General features: G+C 36.3%; 1 protein-coding gene across 1 annotated transcript in view; it reads right to left on the bottom strand.

Moving 5' to 3' along the window:
- Positions 1-2,110: 2,110 nt before the first annotated feature.
- srrm4 (serine/arginine repetitive matrix 4) overlaps positions 2,111-12,115 on the bottom strand; it is a gene marked incomplete at its 5' end in the record, with an annotated part of 48,151 nt that continues 38,146 nt past the window's right edge. Inside the window, 10 exons of the mRNA XM_081365348.1 lie at positions 2,111-2,381; positions 3,263-3,391; positions 3,519-3,623; positions 3,737-3,922; positions 4,405-4,733; positions 7,053-7,191; positions 9,572-9,646; positions 11,139-11,189; positions 11,583-11,609; positions 11,730-11,801. Of these exons, the coding sequence (XP_081221474.1) occupies positions 2,126-2,381; positions 3,263-3,391; positions 3,519-3,623; positions 3,737-3,922; positions 4,405-4,733; positions 7,053-7,191; positions 9,572-9,646; positions 11,139-11,189; positions 11,583-11,609; positions 11,730-11,801 (1,369 nt within the window). The 3' untranslated portion in view covers positions 2,111-2,125. The remainder of the gene's footprint in view (positions 2,382-3,262; positions 3,392-3,518; positions 3,624-3,736; positions 3,923-4,404; positions 4,734-7,052; positions 7,192-9,571; positions 9,647-11,138; positions 11,190-11,582; positions 11,610-11,729; positions 11,802-12,115) is intronic.

The raw sequence follows: 12,115 nt of genomic DNA, 5'->3' as shown, positions 1-12,115 counted from the left end.
GAATGTCCTTAGCATAATCTTCAAGCCTGATGCCCTGCACTGAGGTTTTTTACTTTGCGCTAAAACCAATACACACTTGCTATATATCTTTACCACACATTTTGTGCAAAAATAATTATTGGTATTACAGGATGTTGCAATAGTGTTTTGCAGTTACAGAAGCCAATTGCAAACTCTATAGCATGTTTTGACTTTGATTCTGTAAAAAAAATGGTTTCATTCATGGCAACATTTCAGCATTTTTTTTTTTTTTTTTTAGAAAGAATGCAAATAATGTAAATTAGAAAGCCAGCATTGTAAACAGTCAGTACCACTACTCCATCTCAATAAATAAAGCCCATGCCTAATACTGCCGCACTAAACGTTTGCATATTTACACAACAGATTTACATAATCATTTACTAAACTCATTTACGGTTTGAGACGAGCGAACAAGATGAATTCAACAAGATAAAACATTTGATACACTTCAAGTTTTTTCCCCTTCATCTACAACAAATTTTCTGTACAAGTGTCAGAATTCACAACAGTCAGACAGCTAATAATGTACAGTGCATAGAGATCACCATGCCTTCGTTTAACAAGCACTCCAATAGACTTTATGACACAGAAACAAAGAAACTGCCATTATCCGTTGTGATGAAGGTGATGATTTTTATACGCTGTTTCATCAAGCTGTATCACACAACAAATATATATCTTTGATCCTTTCAAAAAATCCTTGATCTAGTCACTCATTCTCATAACAGCCGTCTTCATTTCTCCCAATCTGTAATAGTTTCTCTGTTGTTGCACTGATGTGCAACCAATAAATATGCTTTATAAAACATTTGTATTTATAAATATCATCATCATTTACAGTATGTAAAGATTGTGATTTAATTAATGCAGGACTGAATGTTTAAACTGTGGGATTTTGTGGAAAACGAATAGAAAATATCAATCAGTCAAAAATGGATGATATACTGTAAACAGAAAAGTTTTCTATATGAATATCAAAGGTTTTATATTATAAATAATTCAAGTGATCAGAGTAATAAATATTTATACCGCACTATTTGCATACCTAACAGAAATAAATAACAGATACAAATAGAAATGACTAGGCACTAAAATAATAAATAATTAAAAATATTATACAATTTAATACGACTTACGTTAAAAATTACATAATAATAATAATAATAATATGTATGTCAGTGCTTTAATTTTAGAGTCAGTAGAGCAGAAAATGTTTTACCTTTCTTTGTTCACTCAGAAGTAGCCTTGAATTTGATGGATAAAAAAAATCTTCATTCTGTCTCTTGAGGTCTGCTAGATTAATGTGTAGTTTAACACATTTTATGGACAGCTGGACCCTGCAAAAGGCTTCCTACCAGTGGAGCACATCCGCTGCATTTTGATTGTCCAACACCATCATCATCATCTCCATCACAGCCAATGACATTTGAATTGTTTTCCAGTTCAACAGAAGATAAATAAAGCTGGCATTTGGGCTGAAGGGGTGTGCGTTTGCCGGTGGGGCTAATTCGGATGGCACATTTTTCAAAGTGAAGGTGTGTGCAACACAGAAGCGGCTGCTCTCAGTAAAAGCTCTTATGGAAGCAATAAATCTTTCTCCTCAAGCACTTTTGACATCTATAAAAAAAGAAAACACTACAAAAATACAATAGATTTAAACATCGGCTTTTACAGTCAAGGCTATGAGCGTCTCGTGAGTGACCCTGCACATGAAGACACTTCCTTTTATCTACTACGGCTGTTTTTGATAAATGAACAACAATATCCTCACACCTATGAGCAAAACCAGGTATAGCAGAAACTCACACATTGCAGTGCACATAGTGAAACCTCCATTCAGGTCCTTCCTACAACAGCAGGTTTTGTGAGCAGGCTTTTTCTTTTCCTTTGAGCGGGATGGATGAAAGCACACAGTTTAGTACACAACAATATGGAAAGCCTCAGTCTTATCCGACACTGAACAGATGATCCTGTCACTGCCTGGTCTTCCACATCCAAGCACAGCATGTTCTCAGTGCTGCTCCATTTCATTTCCAGTTACAATAAGATGCGGTCCTGGGCTCATGCTGTAGCTCAGCATTCCTGCATCTGTTTCATCCGTAAATTAGCGGCGGGCTCTGCTGTAGCTCACAATTGAGTCATAGCTTCTGCTCCGACTGCGACTGCGTCTGCTATATACAGAGTTCCACGATGAGCTGCGACTGTAGCTCCTGTATGATGAAGAAGTGTGACTGCGACTGCGACTGCGACTCCGTGAACGACTGCGTCCGAGAGAAAACAGGCGCCAGGACAGGAGGCTGGAGGATCTGCTGCTGACAGAGGGGCTGGGACGATGGTAAGGGATGGGCCTCTTTCTGGCACTGTGCAGGACAGGAAGGCATGCAGAAAGAGAATACAAAGAAAGTCTTAGTAATAACTTGGTAATTTTACATATAAAAAATCCTAAAAGGATAAGTTTAGGGGTCTATTTTGTCTAACAATCTCTCAAGGAAATCTCTTATGCTCACCATGTCTGCATTTATTTGATAAAAAAAATACAGTAAAAACGGTAACATTGTGACATTATTACAATTTAAAATAAGTGTCTTCTATTGTAATATATTTTAAAATGTAATTTATTCCTGTGACGCAAAGCTGAGTTTTCAGCATCATTACTCCAGTCTTCAGCATCACATGATCCTTCAGAAATCATTCTGATATGCTGATTTGCTGCTCAAGAAACATTTTTTATTATTATCAATGTTGAAAACAGTTGTGCTAATTAATATTTTTGTGGAAACTGTAATTTTCTTCAGGATTTCTTCAAGTTCAAAGGAACAACATTTATTTAAAGTAGAAATGTTTTGTAACATTATAAATGTCTTTACTATAAATATATATTGTTATACGATTGCTTCTCCTAAACAGCCATCAACATTAATTTGAAGACTGTATGTCTATTTTTATTTCTCCCAAGGATGCCAGCAGAAAGCTCTGCATTTTTACACAGAATTGGAATGCCTGACATCCCCACGACTTGCTTGTTAATGTGTTAAATATTTTTTGCTAATTTGATAATGCCTTCAGCTACCAATTAGAGTGTGCTCTCAGCGCAGCTTTAATTCATTCTGCAGATTTCTAGAGATTTCTTCCAAGAATCAGTGCAGAAAGCTGTGGGAAAAATATATAGACTCTGTCTGGGTTAACTAATCTCCAAAGTAGGATCAGCAGAGTTGTTTCTGTTTGTGATTCAAGAACAAACCTTGTAATTCTACGGGCTTCCAGGTGGCTGGGGGAATCTCTTCTTCTCTTTCTCATAGGGGAGCAAGGTCTTCTCCTGCTGTGCTTTCTACTCTTGCAGGAACTGCAGTCTCTTTTCCGCTCTCCAAACCTTTTCATCCACACATAAAAGAGATGCGAGCATGTATGTGTTCAAAAACAGATTTCAGCAATGCCACAGTCATTCTCAAACAATTATATTAGATAAAATTGCACAAAATTACACAGCTAAAAATCACCTGTCTGGTGTGCACCGTGAGTAATTTAGACTGCGGCAACTGCTCGCACTAGACAGACTGTCTCTCCGTGAATCCAGCGAATAACTGGACGAACGGGAATATGATCTGTAAGTGAGCCGGGGGGAATGATATTGTCAGATACAAACATACGAGTTTATGACTAAATCGAAAGCTTAAAATAAGAGTTCCTATAATAAATAGCCGCTTATGTGACCCACCTCCTCCCTGAGGACAGGGATCGGCTTCTGGAATAGCGCCCTGAGTATCTGCTTTGGGATGATATGCTTCTGCTGCGGGACCTCGCTCGTTCCTGATACCTATCATAAGACGGACTCCGATTCCTATCGGTGACGAGACCCAGAGGCTGTGTCTTCTCCAAATCAGCGTACCTGCCTGTTTCTTCACTGCAATTACAAGAGGGAAATTATTTTAGGCCTTTACTTTATTACTTCACAATGTAAGCGACAGGATATCTGGATATTTGCAGAGAGAGAGTCTGCACTTTGTACCAGGATTATTATAGTCAACTAGACAATAAAACTCAAAACTAATGAAAATAAAAAACAACAAAATTAGATCAAATTAAAATAAATAAAATCTAATTCAAACTATTAATAAAATCTATAATAGTATCTCAATGATGCCTTAATAGCACTACTCTATATAACTGTTGTTTTGGTCTGATTTAATTTAATTTTATATGAAAAGTCACTCATCAGTGGTCATATGTTAAAAGTGAAATGGAAGCCGAACCTACACCGACAATTCTTTTGACTGGAAAGATACATGGTTTAATGGCGTGTTAGTGATACATTTGATGTACACCATCAAAATACAATTTAGACATATTTAAAGTTAATGTAAAATGCATTCAACACAGCCTTACCCTTTAAACTTGTTGAAGACAGAGCTGTGTAGGGTATTTTCTCTGAGCACTGGTTTACCCAGAGAGTCATAGCTGGTTAGTGAGTTGCCTGAATCCGAGGCATTGTCCCCATCGGCTAGTCTAAGCTTCTCAGGACATGTTAAATCCTGACAAGAGAACTTTCCATTTCTGGTCACTTTTGACCTTGTGATGCCAGTTTTACTTGACAGTGGAGAGGACGTGTCATTTCCCGAATCGTAATCTGCCTGACCTTTGCCCTTATTGGATATTGAGTCCTGGACGATCATCATTTTGTTTAAACCCTCAACCCCATGACGTGATGGTGAGACCTGCAAGCAGACAAAGCAAAGTTGTTGTTTTTCTAAAGAAAAATAAGGCCGTATCAATCTGCTACCTGCATGATGCAGTCTGAGTACTCTTTAAAAGGCACATATGTCCCTACAGAGCACAGAGAGGAAATGAATCAAGATTCTTTTGGGACAGAAACTAAAAGATTAAAATCCGCCATGCAAATCTGTCACATGCGAGAAGTTTGAAAAGAAAGGAGAAGAACAAAGCAAGTACTCTTACAAAAGAAACTAATGAAAAAGAGACTGAAGAGAGAAAATAACAATGAACCAATGCTAATGAAAAAGGCAAATTAAAGAAAACATCCAGATCAAAAAAAGAGAGAAAAGAACCTACATGAATAAACTTCCAGCTACTCTTAAGTCAGAAGAAAGAGAGAGTAAAAGGAAACAGAAAATCCCCAATTTGAAAGTTGCTTTCCTTTAAAGAACATTAAACAGACATCACAGAATGGGCTTAAGTAATATATATATATATATATCTATATACTGTATAATCATATGAAAAGGGTTGCAGACAAAAGAAATATCTCCATCACTCTAAATATTTAAAATCCTTGAGAAAACATGTTTCTGCTTTAGTCCCCTGTCGGAAGAGATTTTACAGTCCACCAGCGGCCTACAGTAAGTCCCTAAATCTGCGGATAGCATCGACTTACCAATCAAGACTTCCTCCTTAAGTAGGTAAGGTGTAAGAAAAAGGGAAGAGCGGGTGACATAAGTGCATCATTAGAGTGGTAAAGTGCAAGAAAAAGACAATAACCCTCTCTTCTTTAAATCCAACTCCAATCTGCCACACACCGGCATGAGCCTTTTTCTTTACCTTTGTTGTTCACCTGTAGGTTTGAAATTAGATCTCATTTTCTATTATGGGACTGATGGAGTAAATTTAGGTAGACTCTACATCCTTAATAGAATCTGTATCCTTATAGAAAATGGAAAGAAGCTGCTTAGTTTCAATAAGATTCTAGTTTGCTACAATGGCACAAAAAAGCAATCAAACTGGTTTATGTTGGAATTTACAAAAAATCTGGTATAACCCAGAGCCTATTTGTAATGATCTAGCTGTGAAGTATGAGACTGGAACAATTATGTGCAGGTTTATGTATTTTGTTTTGCAGGGCTTTTTGCAAGCTTCAGTATATGAAACAAACTGCACCAGTGCAAAAGCTTGCTTTGCTTATACAGCGAACCAACCAAGGATCCACGGCAGGGCCAACGGAGCATTACAATTTACCTCCAAAAAATATATTTTCTTGAAAAGGGAGACTTTCGTACAAAGATGTTTATAACAACGTCTACAGTTTAGGAACAAAATAACAACAACAAAAATCAGTGGAAGGAATATTTTCTTCACACTAAGGAATATCTTTAAATATGATGGTGCGAGACAAAAATATTAGCAAAGATTAAAGTTAAGAAAATGTCATTCATGTTACTTTAATGATTTTGTGATTCATCTGCCACGCAGGCATTTATTTTTCTCTGTGGTATTCAAACTGTCTTCAAAGGCTTAAAAGCTGTTGCAAGAGTTTCTTTAAAAACTTTCAGAAACTAATTGTTAGAAAATCCACAGTGCAGTATATAGGATTATGTATATTATTAACTTTATTAAAATATTCGTTTTTATGACGTTATACAGACTAGGCATTCTCTGGTTCCCCAGGACCATGTTCTTTAGTGATGGTGAACTTTTTTATTTATTGAATGATGTTTGATATTTCAGGTTGGAGTGGATGCATTTAGAGTGTGGCAGTAGGTTGCGTGTCACTTTAAACAAGAGTAATTACTGAGAGTGCATGAAAACACTTGAAAACCACTCTCATTAAAAAGTTAATTCACTTAAGTTTAAATTATGTGTCAAGCACGTGTGCAATATGCAAATCACATGTTGGTTAAAAATTCTAACCACAAAAATAACCTCACTCGAAGGCATTGCTACAATCATTATTGTTCCTATTAAAAACGAAATGGCAATGCAATATGAGCCAATTCACAAAACAAAAAGGACTATAGAAAAACTTAATCTGTGAGAATTAAAAATACTATGCCTTTATGCTTAACTATGGCTAGTTTCAATCCAAATCCTATCCAAAAGCAAGCAAACAGTCACATAAATAACGATAAAGATTTCTCCATGGGGAAAAAGATTTGCACTTGCATTAGTTTAACAGACAAGTGTAAAACAGCATGGCTTTTGGTCTTGATATCCGTTAAGTAAAAAGAAATGGTTTCACAACGGCCTTACAGAGCAAGAGTTCGGCATTGTAAGCGCATCAGGTAGCCATCAGAAACACTTACGGTGCTTTCAGAAAAGTGGCAGCAGCACTTAGAGGAGATTTTATTGGTCAGCTTGATTGCCGACCTGCATGCATCGCCTCCATGGACAGCTGATGAATGGCCACCGTCTTGGAAACCAGATTTTTCACAATCTTCATATCTAGGCATAGACAAAGCACATAAAAACGTTGTTAAAGGCCCCTTCACCTCAAGGAGAAATTGAAATATTTATATTCACATTAAATATACAAAGTACTGAACCATTTTAGCTTATCAAGGTGCTCACAGCACCTTTACAACAGTAGCAATAAAATCATAATGTCGGACATCAAAAGAATAATAGTCATTCTTCAGTTTTTCCTTTCTACAGCATTTAGGCAGTGAGGTGGAAAAATGAGTCCTCCACAGGTTAACATATGGGAATGTCACTGTCACTGGGAGAAGCATCAATTTAAGTGGCAAAAGTGTAAAAATACAGTATGGAAGCACTTTGTCTAAAGAATCCATTTAAAAAAAAAAACACATTTGTCTCTGTCGATATTATATTTCTGCTGAAATAGCAGTGGCAGAGAGATCCAGCTAATGTCCATTTACTTGAACAATTGGCAACAAGAAGATTTCTATTTCATTGTTTTAGACGATCGTCTAGTTCCTCTATCTTCATAGGCTTAAGGTGGAATAAAATGGTTTCCCATGAAAGGACATGCCAATTATACCAGCTCAGGACATAGATTATATGTAATGGGTCTTTGGAAAGTGAATGACGATTGGGAACTGACGGCCATTGTTCCTGTTGTGTGGCGTGAGTGGGTTCTCTGTGCCTTTTCAGCTCCTGAAACCATGTAAAGCTTCACTGTGCTCGCCTTCTATAATGATTTCGTCCTTTGAATATCCCTAAGAAATTCCAAATAATGGAGAGATCAGCTAGGGATTTAAAACCAATCATCTCCAGCTTAAGATTATTTCAATTTGAAACCGAAGCTTGGTCTTCTCCGGTCTCAAAAAAGCCAGAAATTCTGCGATGAATGAATGAGAGGCTTTTTTTGAATGAAGGACTGATGAAGTAATCAGAGTGGTGACACCTGGGAGAGCATTTGAGGCCAATTTATAGCATGAAAAACTCTTTGTCTGTGATTACTCTGATGTGTTGGTCTAATTCAAAATGTATTTTTAAAATATGCCTTTGACCCAGTACAAAATGGTCTTATTTTACATCTCATAAACTGCACTAATTTGCCTAATAAGGAATCATGTACTCCAACGTCCTAGCATTTCATAATATCTGTACATGGGCGATCAGCAGGACTGACTTTTATATGCTTTAAAGGCAATCTTCACTGACACCTACTATCAAAGAAAACTGATTTAAGCCTGAAACTTAATTTCATCACTATTCCCTACAGTGCTCCATCTCTACAGTACCTCAACCCCATCACCCCACAACCCACTCCAAGGAGGCGCAACTGTTCACGGGGGCGAGATCTCAAATTTCATTCCCTTTCCCGATTCCATTGATCTACGTGCCAAATGTTGGACATAAGCTGCGAGAGCCAGATAAAAGCGTTTCCTCAGTGTCACCTCTACCTTTATCAGTCATCGCCACAGTGGCACTGGATGCTGACTGATAAGATAAAAAACCTGACTGGTCAGCATGAAGCCATGAATATCTCTGACCCCCAACATTCACCCAAATATGCCAAAACTTTATTTTGTGGAATTTTTAAACATTCTGAATAAGAACTATCTAATCCATACAAATGTGAGACTTCTTTAATTCTTTAATGTTGAACATTTAGCTGCAGGTAAAGACTTATTTTTCAACTCATGATTCTATTCTATACTATTCTAACTTGAATTTGTGGTCACTTTAGAATACAGTTCCATCATCCACATGAGTAATGCAATATTAACATTAGTAACTGCTAACTAATAAGAACCTCTGATTAACAATTTAGTAAGTGATAACGCTCAGTTGAATGTGGTGGTTCATTATTAGCTAATCAATAACTATTTTTTCATACCTCCCAGAGGACTACTAAAAACTACTATATACAGGTTCATAATTACTGAGAGTAATGTACAATGTGTATGTATAATTATGTCCAAATTAAAGATCATGGTAACCTACTAGTAATGACTCAAGTATTATCAAATCCTTCAGAAGGAATAATTCATTTTTTGCAACAGTCCGCTAAAGTGAAAGCATGATAACTCTCTAGTAATGACTGAAGTCATTGTAAGCTTTTGAGGTTTTGGATAGGAATAACTCAAGTGATTTATATAATTCTAAAAGAATTACTGGGCATTTGGATCAGTATTCAAAAGTGAGGATCATTTGTTCCTGTGTAGTTATTCATTAATGACGGAACAGTATTCTAAAGTGTTACCGAAATTATTATTTATTTATTTTTTAGATCATTAAGATGTGATGTTATAATGCCACTGATAGACTGGACAGCAACTCCACCATAGAGTTACACTGAAGTTTACATTTAAATTGGCCTTCTCCCAATTATTCAGTTGGAAGGTCACACATATACCTGTTTTCCATGCAGGAGGAACTCCTAATTTCAGCTTTCCGGCGCCGGTGTCTGCGATGAGAGTGGCTCCTTGACCTGAAAGGTAACCAATAGAGACATACAGAACAACAAATCAATTATCTCTCCTGTATTTATGATATTTTGTGTTGGTACAGCAACATCAAGATTTGAATTTGCATTACTCTCCCATTACACCTCTTATTTTAATTTATCTTATCACTGCAGTGATTGAGAAAGAAAGAGAAAGCAAAGAAGTAAGCAAAAGATTAATTACGATGCCATGAGACAATAAAATACATGACATATCACCCCAGCAAGAGTCAGAGCTCTGTCTCTGAAGTGTTATAATTTAATGTGGCACATGTAAAACAGTGTTAATTGAGTCTGAAATGGAGACAGTTGAGTGCAGATTCACATGAGTTTGCTGAGTGAATTCAATTAAAGTTCCAAATTGAATTTAGCTGCCCAACAAACCATACAAAAGAGCAGACCATGTTTAATGGGTTGAAATTAATACATTTTAAACAGGTAGTTTAAAACCTTTTATAGCAAGTACATTCCATTTATGTATTGTTTTTGAATATGTTTTTTACATATAGCCTATACGTATTACAGTAGTGTCAATACTGATTTTATATTTTGAGGACACTGTGATGTGTTATCCTCCTGGGACATCTTCTTAATGCATTAAAGACAACTTGAATAAGCAATCACAAAAAAAAAAAAAAAAAAAAAATAATGAGAGAAACATTAACATACATTTTTCCTGTCCTGTGAAAAGCAAAATTGTTTCAGGGGTAGATATTTCGATGATTAAATGAAACATAACATTTAAAAATTTTATATTATTTCACAATATTACTATTTTTACAGTATTTTTGATAAAAAGACAGCCTTGGTGAGCATAAAAGACTTCTTTCAAAAACATTTTAAAAAATGTACCAACCCCAAACTTTTTAATGTAAGTGCACACAATTATGCACAAAAGACCAGTAACATTGAAAAAGTGAAACTTTTTATTTAAAAACTATTTTTGTTTTTAACAAAATTATCGACCCATAATCTTGGGTCATGAAGCAAAACCACTAGGGAACCATTGATTTAACCCACTCACAAAACCTGAAGGTTTTGAGGATCAGAAGCCCAGCGAGGCACTTCTTCCCTGGCTGTGTGTGTAGCAGGCTAGCGGCATGAAATCGGTTCATGTTTCTGTTTCTCTGGCTGCTCGCCTGCTTCAGTGAGGAGCTGCTCTCAGACTGCACCAGCTCTCCTTCAATTCGAGAGAGCACACGACAAAAGCAGCCAATAACAGCACTCTCTGAGAGGAGCTGAGGTGCACTACAGAGCGGCTGTCAATACACTGTAATCTAATCTAGAAAATATGACTCTTGTGCATGAAGGGTCATGCAGGTGCTTTAAAGTGTAGAATACGTTAAGCCTTTGACACTAAAGGATAAACCACAGAGGGAACTTGAATCTAACTCAATAAACTGTCAGTGCTTGAATACTTTCAACTCAAGTGTAAGCTGGTGGGTTTTAAATAATTAAGGCACATGAAATCACCAACCTCTTTTTATGTTTTTTCTCCTCCTTTCTTTTACGTCTGGGACTCGATCGACTGTAAAAATAGCAGAAAAATGATTGATCAGGTTTAAATAGGAAAAAGGTCCCATAGGAAAGAAAATTCACACGTGAAATGTCCTTGCTGTTTCTGCTAGACAACAATGTGATTAAACAGAGAGCAAATGGAGGTACAATAATTGTACCTTTTTTTCTCTCCTAAGGAATTTTAGGTGAAACATCTGAGACAAAGTGGATACTTAAACGATTTATAACTGAGCTCTCCATTCAATCTCCTGGTCTATAAGAGAGGAACCTCTGAGCAATAAAATCGTCTTCTGGGAGCCATAAACTACATAGGAGCACTTAACAGTAATAAACAGGTATTATGTGTACTGTGTATAAAAAGCACTGTGCCCTTTAATGCAAAATGTTAAATAAATAAATGTACCTGTGCCTTCCCTTCCTTGAGGCAGACCTAGAGGCAGAGAGGAGATGACTTTAAAAGCAGTCGTGACAAAACAACCACACCACATTAGAAAAGCGTATACTCGAAGCAAACCTCTAAACATGACCTGATGTGAAAATCAATCACTACCTATGCCGCTTCCTTTTCTTTGAGCTCTTCTTTTTCTTCTTCCTCACAGGTGATGGACTGCAGGAGGGAGATCTGGGAAATCAAATAAAGCCATATGTAGTTAAAACACGTATAACATTTTGTTTTAAAGGAATATTTCTCCATTTACAAAAATCTTGGAATGTGTTCCAAAGACTTTCAAATGCTTTCAAATAATTTAGAATATGATGCACAAGAAATCTGGATACGTTTTTTTATTATTATTATTATTACATCTGTGCTCCATATTCATTTGAATTATTTTAGTTGAAGTCCTTTTATGCCTCTTCCTATTTGTAAAGTTATAAAAACCCTTATCTTAGATTATTTTTTATTCAGTAAAGGCACATTAAATTGATCAGAAGTGA

Source organism: Scardinius erythrophthalmus (assembly GCF_964197995.2).
Source record: "Scardinius erythrophthalmus genome assembly, chromosome: 5".
NCBI lineage: Eukaryota > Metazoa > Chordata > Actinopteri > Cypriniformes > Leuciscidae > Scardinius > Scardinius erythrophthalmus.
Note: the sequence above shows the minus strand (reverse complement) of the source record. Positions and strands in the feature narration are given on the sequence as shown.